The 15,881-nt window shown below is 26.8% G+C and overlaps 1 protein-coding gene across 10 annotated transcripts; it reads left to right on the plus strand.

The window, feature by feature from the left end:
* Window positions 1–580: 580 nt before the first annotated feature.
* On the plus strand, window positions 581–15,570 carry LOC126740666 (repetitive organellar protein-like). 10 transcript variants are annotated; one of them, XM_050446780.1, is made up of 3 exons: window positions 581–719; window positions 1,229–1,530; window positions 5,015–5,426. In XM_050446780.1, exons 1-3 carry the CDS (start codon window positions 680–682, stop codon window positions 5,339–5,341), a joined length of 669 nt encoding a protein of 222 aa, XP_050302737.1. In that variant the 5' UTR covers window positions 581–679; the 3' UTR covers window positions 5,342–5,426. The 10 variants fall into 10 exon arrangements, with proteins under 10 accessions (XP_050302737.1, XP_050302739.1, XP_050302738.1 ...); XM_050446781.1 differs by lacking the exons at window positions 581–719; window positions 1,229–1,530 and adding exons at window positions 4,050–4,234; window positions 15,289–15,570 and having other exon boundaries at window positions 4,713–5,043; XM_050446782.1 differs by lacking the exon at window positions 5,015–5,426 and having other exon boundaries at window positions 1,229–1,901.
* Window positions 15,571–15,881: the final 311 nt, after the last annotated feature.

A 15,881-nucleotide genomic window follows, 5' to 3' on the forward strand; every position in this document is an offset into this window, starting at 1 on the left:
CAAGTTTAAAATAGGATTTTGAGAGTTTAAGTATAAAATTATTCTTCTAGTTGCTTCTCGCTAGCATCATCTGATGAGCCATTTTTACAGTGCTATCTAAATTTAATTTAGCTGCTACTATTATTATTTAGATGTCATCTGGAAACTATAAAAATTAAGTGGTTTAATTGGAAGCCTAATTTAAGGAAAGAATGCAGAGTTTTGTGCTATACCAACTAATCTAATTATTCTAATAAGCTCTTAAGAAGTTGAGAGAAGAATTATGTTATGGAAGAAGAATGATGATATGGAAATACTTTTTATTCCTCCTAAAGTTAATGGTTGGTTTTAAGTTTTCGAGCAATAAAGTTTTTTTAAATCATTTTTCCTTGAAAATACCTTGGGTAAAAGATTTTTTGCACATTAAATTTTCATAAATCAGTATCATTCAAGGAAAAACGCATAACAAAAGTATTCCATAATACGTCGTAAAAATGATATTACTATCATATTAAAATTTATAATAAGAACAAAACAATAAATGTTGATGTTTTGACATTTAATAGGTACTTAGTTATAAAAAAAAACAACCTTCTTTCCTATTTTTTATATGGTTCAAATATGTATATAAGTCGAAACAAATTCATGTTTTCATAAATATACAGTATTCCTACATAATTGCAGAATTATAAATAGTGAAATGTCTATTCATTTTCAAATAGTTCTGTTGTGCTGCTGCAGTGAGTATATTTTTTTTCTAGTTTCTCTTAGAAATTTAAATAATAAAATTATTTTTAGTATTTTTAATTTGACTTTTAGTGGTAGTATTTTAGTAACAATAGTAATGATATTAATAATAATACTAGTTGAAATAATAACTCTAACTATTTATTTCTCAGTAATAATAAAATAATATTTCTTTCCAATTCTACTAATATACATAAGACTAATTATTACTACAAAGAGTTTTAGGCAGTAAAACTGATATTAAATAAACTCAATTATAACTCTACAGCTCTAAACTAGCAAAAAATTATAAATTATTAAAGAGATATGTGTCTGTGCAATAGTTTTTGACCATTCAGGTCTGATAATGGTTAGTTCTTTAAGCAAAATATAATAATATAATTCATTTGATTATATAATTTTTGAAACCGATACTTTGCGTTTTTTCATTTTTTTCTAAATCTATCTCAATCCTCTCCCTAAAGTTATATCATACTAATATTTGAATTCTTTTTTTTTACAGCATTGCTAATTCAGGCAACAGAACCTACAGAAACATCCGAGACCAAAGATATTGTAAAGCCGAAACTGTTTTTCCTCCCTTGGCTTAACAAATGGGGTTCAAACAGTCAAGACAAGTATGAGAGCAAATACAATGAGCTACTGGCAATGTATCAAAAACTAGAAGGAGAGCTCAAGGAGCAGCGTGAAGAAAATAAACGTCTAAACGACAAATACGACAAGGATATCAAACAGTTAAATGAGAAGCTGCAAAAAGAACTCGATGCTCTAAAACAAAAATACGAAAATGAAATTAAAAAAAAGGTGGAGGTGCTTAAGTCGAAAAATATGAAGTTAACAAACTTATATGAAGAAGCTCAGAAAAACTACAATGAAAAGAAAGTCAAAAATACTGAGTTACAAGGACAAATAAAGCAGCTGTCGTCAGAAAAGAAGCTACTAGAAAAGGAGAAAAATAAATTGGTTAAAGAACTAGAAAAGAAAAAAAAAGATCCGAAAGACTGAATTAATTTTTAAAAAATTAGCAGATTGTGAAAAAATGTTAACCGATGCAATTATTACTCTTTGAGTGAAAAAAAAAACATTTTTGTTTTTATCTTTATTTCACAATGTTTTCTTAAATTATTTTAATAAATAACATAAGTTGGTAATAAATAATAATAATAAATAAGTAAGTTTTAATTGTGTTTTTATTAAATGCTCTTGAAAAACATTTTTGAGGTAAGAACTGACTTTTAGTTAAAACTAGAGTAAATTTGAAACAGATTTTAAAACTTTAATATTAATTTGGTTTTAGAAAGAAATTTGTAAAAATTAATAAGAATATTTTTCAAAAAGAACATAGGATTTTTTCTGGGATACCTCATGAAGATATGTTACATTTTTGATATATATGAAATTGCTTTAATTAAATATATCCGGGATATCTAAGTAAAATATTAGGAAACATTTTTATTATTTTAATATAAAACTGACGTCTTATAACTCACGCCAATCAATTTTTTTAATACAATAACAGAGAAAATTAGACCTTTTAAAAATTACCAATAAAATAAATATTATAGTAAAACAGTATTGGAAACTTTAATAAAATATTTTAACATTCCTGTTAGGTCAAAAATTTAAGTTATTTTTTCATAATAAAAATATAAAATATAAAATATAAAAAGAGCAAACAAAAATGATGATAGAAAATCCAGGAAATGCAGTGAAAAATTATTATGCGCAAAGTAGGTTACCTGCATTGTCGATAATTTAAAAATGTAGAAAGCCTAAAAGTGGAAAACTTTTAAGAATCTGTATAAGAATTTTTAAGATAACTTTCTTTCGTAAACTTTTTACCAAATAAAAGGCAATCAGAAATCACAAATTCCGAATCAATCCGGATGTGGGCGAATTTTCGAAAAACTCCTGTCAGAAATAAGCCATTACCTCCAAATGTATGAGAATATCGTTTTGTTTTTGTGATTATTTTATTTTTCCAGATTATTTTAATTATTAGTAAAAAAAATGTGAAAAATTAAGTTTGATATTTTTTTTACTTATCAAAATTTCTGACACGGGTTTTTTAAAAACATATATTTTTTACGGTTTAATGGTAGTAGTAGAAACAAATGGAGAAGGCATGTATCGTTTGAGTAAGCTATAGGTACCTGTTAAACTTATATTCTTATTTATCAAATGATCCTGTTTGTAGGAAATGAGAGTGGAACAATTGAAGAAATGTTCTCAAGAAACCAGTTAAAGTATGTGACAATCAACTCCTTGATATTGACAAAGTGTCATCCGAAACAAAATCATTACGACAAATTGCTACTAGCGAGTCTATGTTTGGTGGTCAAGGATACAAAAGATGTCAGTGTAAAACAAAATGTATTACACTAAAATGTCGTTGTAAGTCTTCAGGAGTACTATGTAACTCTAAATGTCACTCGAGCTTATCCTGCTCAAATAAGTAAGAGTAAATCTAAGTAAAACTAAATATTTTCAACTTGACGTTCAAGCTCGCGTTCAAGTTTAAGTTACCTATAGTTAGTTAAGTTCAAGTTACCTAGTTAGTTTAAGATACATGTTTAATAAATCATGGCAAATAAAGCAAATATAATTCAAATGTAGTATTTTTATCCACATCTGAATTTAAGCGTTTTATTCATCTTCCCTTGGAGAAATCTAGAACTACCTCGATAAAGTAAGAAGTCATTGCACTGATTTGCGTTTTATCTAGCTAAATTGGATAAAACGCAAGCTACCCGGGTCAAATTTCGGGTTTTAACCGTAACATATACAAACCAAGTTTAAAATAGGATTTTGACAGTTTAAGTATAAAATTATTCTTCTAGTTGCTTCTCGCTAGCATCATCTGATGGGCCATTTTTACAGTGCTATCTAAATTTAATTTAGCTGCTACTATTATTATTTAGATGTCATCTGGAAACTATAAAAATTAAGTGGTTTAATTGGAAGCCTAATTTAAGGAAAGAATGCCGAGTTTTGTGCTGTACCAACTAATCTAATTATTCTAATAAGCTCTTAAGAGGTTGAGAGAAGAATTATGTTATGGAAGAAGAATGATGATATGGAAATACTTTTTATTTATCCTAAAGTTAATAGTTGGTTTTGAGTTTCCGAGCAATAAAGTTTTTTAAATAATTTTTCGTTGAAAATACCTTGGGTAAAAGATTTTTTTCACATTAAATTTTGTTTTCATATATCAGTATCATTCAAGGAAAAACGCATAACAAAAATATTCCACAATACGTCGTAAAAATGACAAAGTCATATAAAAATTTACAATAAGAACAAAACAATTAATTTTGATGTTTTGACATTTAATAGGTGCTTAGTTATAAAAAAACAACCTTCTTTCGTATTTTTTATATGGTTCAAATATGTATATAAGTCGAAACAAATTCATGTTTTCATAAATATACAGTATTCCTACATAATTGAAGAATTATAAATAGTGAAATGTCCATCCATTTTCAAATAGTTCTGTTGTGCTGCTGCAGTGAGTATATTTTTTTCTAGTTTCTCTTAGAAATTTAAATAATAAAATTATTTTTAGTATTTTTAATTTGACTTTTAGTGGTAGTATTTTAGTAACAATAATAATGATATTAATAGTAATAATAATACTAATGGAAATAATAACTCTATTTATTTCTCAGTAATAATAAAATAATATTTCTTTCCAATTCTACTAATGCACATAAAACTAATTATTACTACAAAGAGTTTTAGGCAGTAAAACTGATATTAAATAAACTCAATTATAACTCTACAGCTCTAAACTAGCAAAAAATTATAAATTATTAAAGAGATATGTGATAGGTCTGGCGATGGATAGTTCTTTAAGCAAAATATAATATAATTTATTTGAATATATAGTTTTTGAAACCGATACTATGCATTTTTTTTATTTTGTTGTAAATCTATCTTAATCCTCTAGTTATGTCACAGTAATATTTTTATTCTTTTTTTTACAGCATTGCTAATTCAGGCAACAGAACCTACAGAAACATCCGAGACCAAAGATATTGTAAAGCCGAAACTGTTTTTTCTCCCTTGGCTTAACAAATGGGGTTCAAACAGTCAAGACAAGTATGAGAGCAAATACAATGAGCTACTGGCAATGAATCAAAAACTAGAAGGAGAGCTCAAGGAGCAGCGTGAAGAAAATAAACGTCTAAAAGACAAATACGACAAGGATATCAATCAGTTAAATGAGAAGCTGCAAAAAGAACTCGATGCTCTAAAACAAAAATACGAAAATGAAATTAAAAAAAAGGTGGAGGTGCTTAAGTCGAAAAATATGAGGTTAACAAACTTATATGAAGAAGCTCAGAAAAACTACAATGAAAAGAAAGTCAAAAATGCTGAGTTACAAGGACAAATAAAGCAGCTGTCGTCAGAAAAGAAGCTACTAGAAAAGGAGAAAAATAAATTGGTTAAAGAACTAGAAAAGAAAAACACATATATAAATAGTTTGAAAAAAGTAGGAACTGGGGTTTTGAACTGTATAACAGAGAGCAAAACAAACAAGGAGACAAAATTAATTTTAGAAAAATTAGCAGATTGTGAAAAAATGTTAACCGATGCAAATATTACTCTTTGAGTTTCTAAAGAAACATTTTTGTTTTTATCTTTAATTCACAATGTTTACTTACATTATTATAATAAATAAAATAAGTTGGTTTTAATTGTGTTTTTATTAAATGCTCTTGAAACACATTTTTGAGGTAAGAACTGACTTTTAGTTAAAACTAGAGTAAATTTGAAACAGATTTTAAAACTTTAATATTAATTTGGTTTTAGAAAGAAATTTGTAAAAATTAATAAGAATATTTTTCAAAAAGAACAAAGGATTTTTTCTGGGATACCTCATGAAGATATGTTACATTTTTGATATATATGAAATTGCTTTAATTAAATATATCCGGGATATCTAAGTAAACTATTAGAAAACATTTTTATTATTTTAATATAAAACTGACGTCTTATAAATCACGCCAATCATTTTTTTAAATACAATAACAGAGAAAATTAGACCTTTTAAAAATGACCAATAAAATAAATATTATAGCAAAACAGTATTGGAAACTTTAACATAATATTTTAACATTCCTGTTAGGTCAAAAATTTAAGTTATTTCTTCATAATAAAAATATAAAATATAAAAAGAGCAAACAAAAATGATGATAGAAAATCTAGGAAATGCAGTGAAAAATTATTATGCGCAAAGTAGGTTACCTCCATTGTCGATAATTTAAAAGTGTAGAAAGCCTAAAAGTGGAAAACTTTTAAGAATCTGTATAAGAATTTTCAAGATAACTTTCTTTCGTAAACTTTTTACCAAATAAAAGGCAATCAGAAATCACAAATTCCGAATCAATCCGGATGTAGGAGAATTTTCGAAAAACTTCTGTCAGAAATAAGCCATAACCTCCAAATGTATGAGAATATCGTTTTGTTTTTGTGATTATTTTATTTTTACCGATTATTTTAATTATTAGTAAAAAAAAATGTGAAAAATTAAGTCTGATATTTTTTTTTACTTATCAAAATTTCTGACACGGGTTTTTTAAAAACATATATTTTTTACGGTTTAATGGTAGTAGTGGAAACAAATGGAGAAGGCATGTATCGTTTGGGTAAGCTATAGGTACCTGTTAAACTTATATTCTTATTTATCAAATGATCCTGTTTGTAGGAAATGAGAGTGGAACAATTGAAGAAATGTTCTCAAGAAACCAGTTAAAGTATGTGACAATCAACTCCTTGATATTGACAAAGTGTCATCCGAAACAAAATCATTACGACAAATTGCTACTAGCGAGTCTATGTCTGATGGTCAAGGATACAAAAGATGTCATTGTAAAACAAAATGTATTACACTAAAATGTCGTTGTAAGTCTTCAGGAGTACTATGTAACTCTAAAAGTCACTCGAGCTTATCTTGCTCAAATAAGTAAGAGTAAATCCAAGTAAAACTAAATATTTTCAACTTTACGATCAAGCTCGCGTTCAAGTTTAAGTTGCCTATAGTTAGTTTTAGTTCAAGTTACCTAGTTAGTTTAAGATACATGTTTAATAAATCATGGCAAATAAAGCAAATATAATTCAAATGTAGTATTTTTATCCACATCTGAATTTAAGCGTTTTATTCATCTTCCCTTGGAGAAATCTAGAACTACCTCGATAAAGTAAGAAGTCATTGCACTGATTTGCGTTTTATCTAGCTAAATTGGATAAAACGCAAGCTACCCGGGTCAAATTTCGGGTTTTAACCGTAACATATACAAACCAAGTTTAAAATAGGATTTTGACAGTTTAAGTATAAAATTATTCTTCTAGTTGCTTCTCGCTAGCATCATCTGATGAGCCATTTTTACAGTGCTATCTAAATTTAATTTAGCTGCTACTATTATTATTTAGATGTCATCTGGAAACTATAAAAATTAAGTGGTTTAATTGGAAGCCTAATTTAAGGAAAGAATGCAGAGTTTTGTGCTATACCAACTAATCTAATTATTCTAATAAGCTGTTAAGAGGTTGCGAGAAGAATTATGTTATGGAAGAAGAATGATGATATGGAAATACTTTTTATTCCTCCTAAAGTTAATGGTTGGTTTTAAGTTTTCGAGCAATAAAGTTTTTTAAATCATTTTTCCTTGAAAATACCTTGGGTAAAAGATTTTTTGCACATTAAATTTTCATAAATCAGTATCATTCAAGGAAAAACGCATAACAAAAGTATTCCATAATACGTCGTAAAAATGATATTACTATCATATTAAAATTTATAATAAGAACAAAACAATAAATGTTGATGTTTTGACATTTAATAGGTACTTAGTTATAAAAAAAAACAACCTTCTTTCCTATTTTTTATATGGTTCAAATATGTATATAAGTCGAAACAAATTCATGTTTTCATAAATATACAGTATTCCTACATAATTGCAGAATTATAAATAGTGAAATGTCTATTCATTTTCAAATAGTTCTGTTGTGCTGCTGCAGTGAGTATATTTTTTTCTAGTTTCTCTTAGAAATTTAAATAATAAAATTATTTTTAGTATTTTTAATTTGACTTTTAGTGGTAGTATTTTAGTAACAATAGTAATGATATTAATAATAATACTAGTTGAAATAATAACTCTAACTATTTATTTCTCAGTAATAATAAAATAATATTTCTTTCCAATTCTACTAATATACATAAGACTAATTATTACTACAAAGAGTTTTAGGCAGTAAAACTGATATTAAATAAACTCAATTATAACTCTACAGCTCTAAACTAGCAAAAAATTATAAATTATTAAAGAGATATGTGTCTGTGCAATAGTTTTTGACCATTCAGGTTTGATAATGGTTAGTTCTTTAAGCAAAATATAATAATATAATTCATTTGATTATATAATTTTTGAAACCGATACTTTGCGTTTTTTCATTTTTTTCTAAATCAATCTCAATCCTCTCCCTAAAGTTATACCATACTAATATTTGAATTCTTTTTTTTTACAGCATTGCTAATTCAGGCAACAGAACCTACAGAAACATCCGAGACCAAAGATATTGTAAAGCCGAAACTGTTTTTCCTCCCTTGGCTTAACAAATGGGGTTCAAACAGTCAAGACAAGTATGAGAGCAAATACAATGAGCTACTGGCAATGTATCAAAAACTAGAAGGAGAGCTCAAGGAGCAGCGTGAAGAAAATAAACGTCTAAAAGACAAATACGACGAGTTACAAGGACAAATAAAGCAGCTGTCGTCAGAAAAGAAGCTACTAGAAAAGGAGAAAAATAAATTGGTTAAAGAACTAGAAAAGAAAAAAACAGATATAAATAGTTTGAAAAAAGCAGGAACTGAGGTTTTGAACTGTATAACAGAGAGCAAAACATACAGCGAGACAAAATTAATTTTAGAAAAATTAGCAGATTGTGAAAAAATGTTAACCGATGCAATTATTACTCTTTGAGTTTCTAAAGAAACATTTTTGTTTTTATCTTTATTTCACAATGTTTTCTTACATTATTATAATAAATAAAATAAGTTGGTTTTAATTGTGTTTTTATTAAATGCTCTTGAAAAACATTTTTGAGGTAAGAACTGACTTTTAGTTAAAACTAGAGTAAATTTGAAACAGATTTTAAAACTTTAATATTAATTTGGTTTTAGAAAGAAATTTGTAAAAATTAATAAGAATATTTTTCAAAAAGAACAAAGGATTTTTTCTGGGATACCTCATGAAGATATGTTACATTTTTGATATATATGAAATTGCTTTAGTTAAATATATCCGAGATATCTAAGTAAAATATTGGGAAACATTTATATTATTTTAATATAAAACTGACGTCTTATAAATCACGCCAATTTTTTTAAACAATAAATGGAGAAAATTATACCTTTTAAAAATGACCCATAAAATAAATATTATAGCAAAAAAGTATTGAAAACTTTAACAAAATATTTTAACATTCCTGTTAGGTCAAAAATTTAAGTTATTTCTTCATAATAAAAATATAAAATATAAAAAGAGCAAAAAAAAATTATGATAGAAAATCCGGGAAATGCAGTGAAAAATTATTATTCGCAAAGTAGGTTACCTGCATTTTCGATAATTTAAAAATGTAGAAAGCCTAAAAATGGAAAACTTTTAAGAATCTGTATAAGAATTTTCAAGATAACTTTCTTTCGTAAACTTTTTACCAAATAAAAGGCAATCAGAAATCACAAATTCCGAATCAATCCGGATGTGGGCGAATTTTCGAAAAACTCCTGTCAGAAATAAGCCATTACCTCCAAATGTATGAGAATATCGTTTTGTTTTTGTGATTATTTTATTTTTCCAGATTATTTTAATTATTAGTAAAAAAAATGTGAAAAATTAAGTTTGATATTTTTTTTACTTATCAAAATTTCTGACACGGGTTTTTTAAAAACATATATTTTTTACGGTTTAATGGTAGTAGTAGAAACAAATGGAGAAGGCATGTATCGTTTGAGTAAGCTATAGGTACCTGTTAAACTTATATTCTTATTTATCAAATGATCCTGTTTGTAGGAAATGAGAGTGGAACAATTGAAGAAATGTTCTCAAGAAACCAGTTAAAGTATGTGACAATCAACTCCTTGATATTGACAAAGTGTCATCCGAAACAAAATCATTACGACAAATTGCTACTAGCGAGTCTATGTTTGGTGGTCAAGGATACAAAAGATGTCAGTGTAAAACAAAATGTATTACACTAAAATGTCGTTGTAAGTCTTCAGGAGTACTATGTAACTCTAAATGTCACTCGAGCTTATCCTGCTCAAATAAGTAAGAGTAAATCTAAGTAAAACTAAATATTTTCAACTTGACGTTCAAGCTCGCGTTCAAGTTTAAGTTACCTATAGTTAGTTAAGTTCAAGTTACCTAGTTAGTTTAAGATACATGTTTAATAAATCATGGCAAATAAAGCAAATATAATTCAAATGTAGTATTTTTATCCACATCTGAATTTAAGCGTTTTATTCATCTTCCCTTGGAGAAATCTAGAACTACCTCGATAAAGTAAGAAGTCATTGCACTGATTTGCGTTTTATCTAGCTAAATTGGATAAAACGCAAGCTACCCGGGTCAAATTTCGGGTTTTAACCGTAACATATACAAACCAAGTTTAAAATAGGATTTTGACAGTTTAAGTATAAAATTATTCTTCTAGTTGCTTCTCGCTAGCATCATCTGATGGGCCATTTTTACAGTGCTATCTAAATTTAATTTAGCTGCTACTATTATTATTTAGATGTCATCTGGAAACTATAAAAATTAAGTGGTTTAATTGGAAGCCTAATTTAAGGAAAGAATGCCGAGTTTTGTGCTGTACCAACTAATCTAATTATTCTAATAAGCTCTTAAGAGGTTGAGAGAAGAATTATGTTATGGAAGAAGAATGATGATATGGAAATACTTTTTATTTATCCTAAAGTTAATAGTTGGTTTTGAGTTTCCGAGCAATAAAGTTTTTTAAATAATTTTTCGTTGAAAATACCTTGGGTAAAAGATTTTTTTCACATTAAATTTTGTTTTCATATATCAGTATCATTCAAGGAAAAACGCATAACAAAAATATTCCACAATACGTCGTAAAAATGACAAAGTCATATAAAAATTTACAATAAGAACAAAACAATTAATTTTGATGTTTTGACATTTAATAGGTGCTTAGTTATAAAAAAACAACCTTCTTTCGTATTTTTTATATGGTTCAAATATGTATATAAGTCGAAACAAATTCATGTTTTCATAAATATACAGTATTCCTACATAATTGAAGAATTATAAATAGTGAAATGTCCATCCATTTTCAAATAGTTCTGTTGTGCTGCTGCAGTGAGTATATTTTTTTCTAGTTTCTCTTAGAAATTTAAATAATAAAATTATTTTTAGTATTTTTAATTTGACTTTTAGTGGTAGTATTTTAGTAACAATAATAATGATATTAATAGTAATAATAATACTAATGGAAATAATAACTCTATTTATTTCTCAGTAATAATAAAATAATATTTCTTTCCAATTCTACTAATGCACACATAAGACTAATTATTACTACAAAGAGTTTTAGGCAGTAAAACTGATATTAAATAAACTCAATTATAACTCTACAGCTCTAAACTAGCAAAAAATTATAAATTATTAAAGAGATATGTGTCTGTGCAATAGTTTTTGACCATTCAGGTCTGATAATGGTTAGTTCTTTAAGCAAAATATAATAATATAATTCATTTGATTATATAATTTTTGAAACCGATACTTTGCGTTTTTTCATTTTTTTCTAAATCTATCTCAATCCTCTCCCTAAAGTTATATCATACTAATATTTGAATTCTTTTTTTTTACAGCATTGCTAATTCAGGCAACAGAACCTACAGAAACATCCGAGACCAAAGATATTGTAAAGCCGAAACTGTTTTTCCTCCCTTGGCTTAACAAATGGGGTTCAAACAGTAAAGACAAGTATGAGAGCAAATACAATAAGCTACTGGCAATGTATCAAAAACTAGAAGGAGAGCTCAAGGAGCAGCGTGAAGAAAATAAACGTCTAAAAGACAAATACGACGAGTTACAAGGACAAATAAAGCAGCTGTCGTCAGAAAAGAAGCTACTAGAAAAGGAGAAAAATAAATTGGTTAAAGAACTAGAAAAGAAAAAAACAGATATAAATAGTTTGAAAAAAGCAGGAACTGAGGTTTTGAACTGTATAACAGAGAGCAAAACATACAGCGAGACAAAATTAATTTTAGAAAAATTAGCAGATTGTGAAAAAATGTTAACCGATGCAATTATTACTCTTTGAGTTTCTAAAGAAACATTTTTGTTTTTATCTTTATTTCACAATGTTTTCTTACATTATTATAATAAATAAAATAAGTTGGTTTTAATTGTGTTTTTATTAAATGCTCTTGAAAAACATTTTTGAGGTAAGAACTGACTTTTAGTTAAAACTAGAGTAAATTTGAAACAGATTTTAAAACTTTAATATTAATTTGGTTTTAGAAAGAAATTTGTAAAAATTAATAAGAATATTTTTCAAAAAGAACAAAGGATTTTTTCTGGGATACCTCATGAAGATATGTTACATTTTTGATATATATGAAATTGCTTTAGTTAAATATATCCGAGATATCTAAGTAAAATATTGGGAAACATTTATATTATTTTAATATAAAACTGACGTCTTATAAATCACGCCAATTTTTTTAAACAATAAATGGAGAAAATTATACCTTTTAAAAATGACCCATAAAATAAATATTATAGCAAAAAAGTATTGAAAACTTTAACAAAATATTTTAACATTCCTGTTAGGTCAAAAATTTAAGTTATTTCTTCATAATAAAAATATAAAATATAAAAAGAGCAAAAAAAAATTATGATAGAAAATCCGGGAAATGCAGTGAAAAATTATTATTCGCAAAGTAGGTTACCTGCATTTTCGATAATTTAAAAATGTAGAAAGCCTAAAAATGGAAAACTTTTAAGAATCTGTATAAGAATTTTCAAGATAACTTTCTTTCGTAAACTTTTTACCAAATAAAAGGCAATCAGAAATCACAAATTCCGAATCAATCCGGATGTGGGCGAATTTTCGAAAAACTCCTGTCAGAAATAAGCCATTACCTCCAAATGTATGAGAATATCGTTTTGTTTTTGTGATTATTTTATTTTTCCAGATTATTTTAATTATTAGTAAAAAAAATGTGAAAAATTAAGTTTGATATTTTTTTTACTTATCAAAATTTCTGACACGGGTTTTTTAAAAACATATATTTTTTACGATTTAATGGTAGTAGTAGAAACAAATGGAGAAGGCATGTATCGTTTGAGTAAGCTATAGGTACCTGTTAAACTTATATTCTTATTTATCAAATGATCCTGTTTGTAGGAAATGAGAGTGGAACAATTGAAGAAATGTTCTCAAGAAACCAGTTAAAGTATGTGACAATCAACTCCTTGATATTGACAAAGTGTCATCCGAAACAAAATCATTACGACAAATTGCTACTAGCGAGTCTATGTTTGGTGGTCAAGGATACAAAAGATGTCAGTGTAAAACAAAATGTATTACACTAAAATGTCGTTGTAAGTCTTCAGGAGTACTATGTAACTCTAAATGTCACTCGAGCTTATCCTGCTCAAATAAGTAAGAGTAAATCTAAGTAAAACTAAATATTTTCAACTTGAAGTTCAAGCTCGCGTTCAAGTTTAAGTTACCTATAGTTAGTTAAGTTCAAGTTACCTAGTTAGTTTAAGATACATGTTTAATAAATCATGGCAAATAAAGCAAATATAATTCAAATGTAGTATTTTTATCCACATCTGAATTTAAGCGTTTTATTCATCTTCCCTTGGAGAAATCTAGAACTACCTCGATAAAGTAAGAAGTCATTGCACTGATTTGCGTTTTATCTAGCTAAATTGGATAAAACGCAAGCTACCCGGGTCAAATTTCGGGTTTTAACCGTAACATATACAAACCAAGTTTAAAATAGGATTTTGAGAGTTTAAGTATAAAATTATTCTTCTAGTTGCTTCTCGCTAGCATCATCTGATGGGCCATTTTTACAGTGCTATCTAAATTTAATTTAGCTGCTACTATTATTATTTAGATGTCATCTGGAAACTATAAAAATTAAGTGGTTTAATTGGAAGCCTAATTTAAGGAAAGAATGCCGAGTTTTGTGCTGTACCAACTAATCTAATTATTCTAATAAGCTCTTAAGAGGTTGAGAGAAGAATTATGTTATGGAAGAAGAATGATGATATGGAAATACTTTTTATTTATCCTAAAGTTAATAGTTGGTTTTGAGTTTCCGAGCAATAAAGTTTTTTAAATAATTTTTCGTTGAAAATACCTTGGGTAAAAGATTTTTTTCACATTAAATTTTGTTTTCATATATCAGTATCATTCAAGGAAAAACGCATAACAAAAATATTCCACAATACGTCGTAAAAATGACAAAGTCATATAAAAATTTACAATAAGAACAAAACAATTAATTTTGATGTTTTGACATTTAATAGGTGCTTAGTTATAAAAAAACAACCTTCTTTCGTATTTTTTATATGGTTCAAATATGTATATAAGTCGAAACAAATTCATGTTTTCATAAATATACAGTATTCCTACATAATTGAAGAATTATAAATAGTGAAATGTCCATCCATTTTCAAATAGTTCTGTTGTGCTGCTGCAGTGAGTATATTTTTTTCTAGTTTCTCTTAGAAATTTAAATAATAAAATTATTTTTAGTATTTTTAATTTGACTTTTAGTGGTAGTATTTTAGTAACAATAATAATGATATTAATAGTAATAATAATACTAATGGAAATAATAACTCTATTTATTTCTCAGTAATAATAAAATAATATTTCTTTCCAATTCTACTAATGCACACATAAGACTAATTATTACTACAAAGAGTTTTAGGCAGTAAAACTGATATTAAATAAACTCGATTATAACTCTACAGCTCTAAACTAGCAAAAAATTATAAATTATTAAAGAGATATGTGATATGTGTCTGTGCAATAGTTTTTGACCATTTAGGTCTAGCGATGGTTAGTTCTTTAAGCAAAATATAATAATATAATTCATTTGATTATATAATTTTTGAAACCGATACTTTGCGTTTTTTCATTTTTTTTTAAATCTATCTTAATCCTCTCCCTAAAGTTATATCATACTAATATTTGAATTCTTTTTTTTACAGCATTGCTAATTCAGGCAACAGAACCTACAGAAACATCCGAGACCAAAGATATTGTAAAGCCGAAACTGTTTTTCCTCCCTTGGCTTAACAAATTGGGTTCACTGGCAACGTATCAAAAACTGGAAGGAGAGCTCAAGGAGCAGCGTGAAGAAAATAAACGTCTAAAAGACAAATACGACAAGGATATCAAACAGTTAAATGAGAAGCTGCAAAAAGAACTCGATGCTCTAAAACAAAAATACGAAAATGAAATTAAAAAAAAGGTGGAGTTGCTTAAGTCGAAAAATATGAGGTTAACAAACTTATATGAAGAAGCTCAGAAAAACTACAATGAAATGAAAGTCAAAAATACTGAGTTACAAGGACAAATAAAGCAGCTGTTGTCAGAAAAGAAGCTACTAGAAAAGGAGAAAAATAAATTGGTTAAAGAACTAGAAAAGAAAAAAAAAGATCAGAACACAGCGTTACATTTTTGATATATATGAAATTGCTTTAAATAAATATATCCGGGATATCTAAGTAAAATATTAGAAAACATTTTTATTATTTTAATATAAAACTGACGTCTTATAAATCACGCCAATCATTTTTTTTAATACAATAACAGAGAAAATTAGACCTTTTAAAAATGACCAATAAAATAAATATTATAGCAAAACAGTATTGGAAACTTTAACATAATATTTTAACATTCCTGTTAGGTCAAAAATTTAAGTTATTTCTTCATAATAAATATAAAATATAAAAAGAGCAAACAAAAATGATGATAGAAAATCTAGGAAATGCAGTGAAAAATTATTATGCGCAAAGTAGGTTACCTCCATTGTCGATAATTTAAAAATGTAGAAAGCCTAAAAGTGGAAAACTTTTAAGAATCTGTATAAG

Source organism: Anthonomus grandis, chromosome 9 (assembly GCF_022605725.1).
Source record: "Anthonomus grandis grandis chromosome 9, icAntGran1.3, whole genome shotgun sequence".
NCBI lineage: Eukaryota > Metazoa > Arthropoda > Insecta > Coleoptera > Curculionidae > Anthonomus > Anthonomus grandis.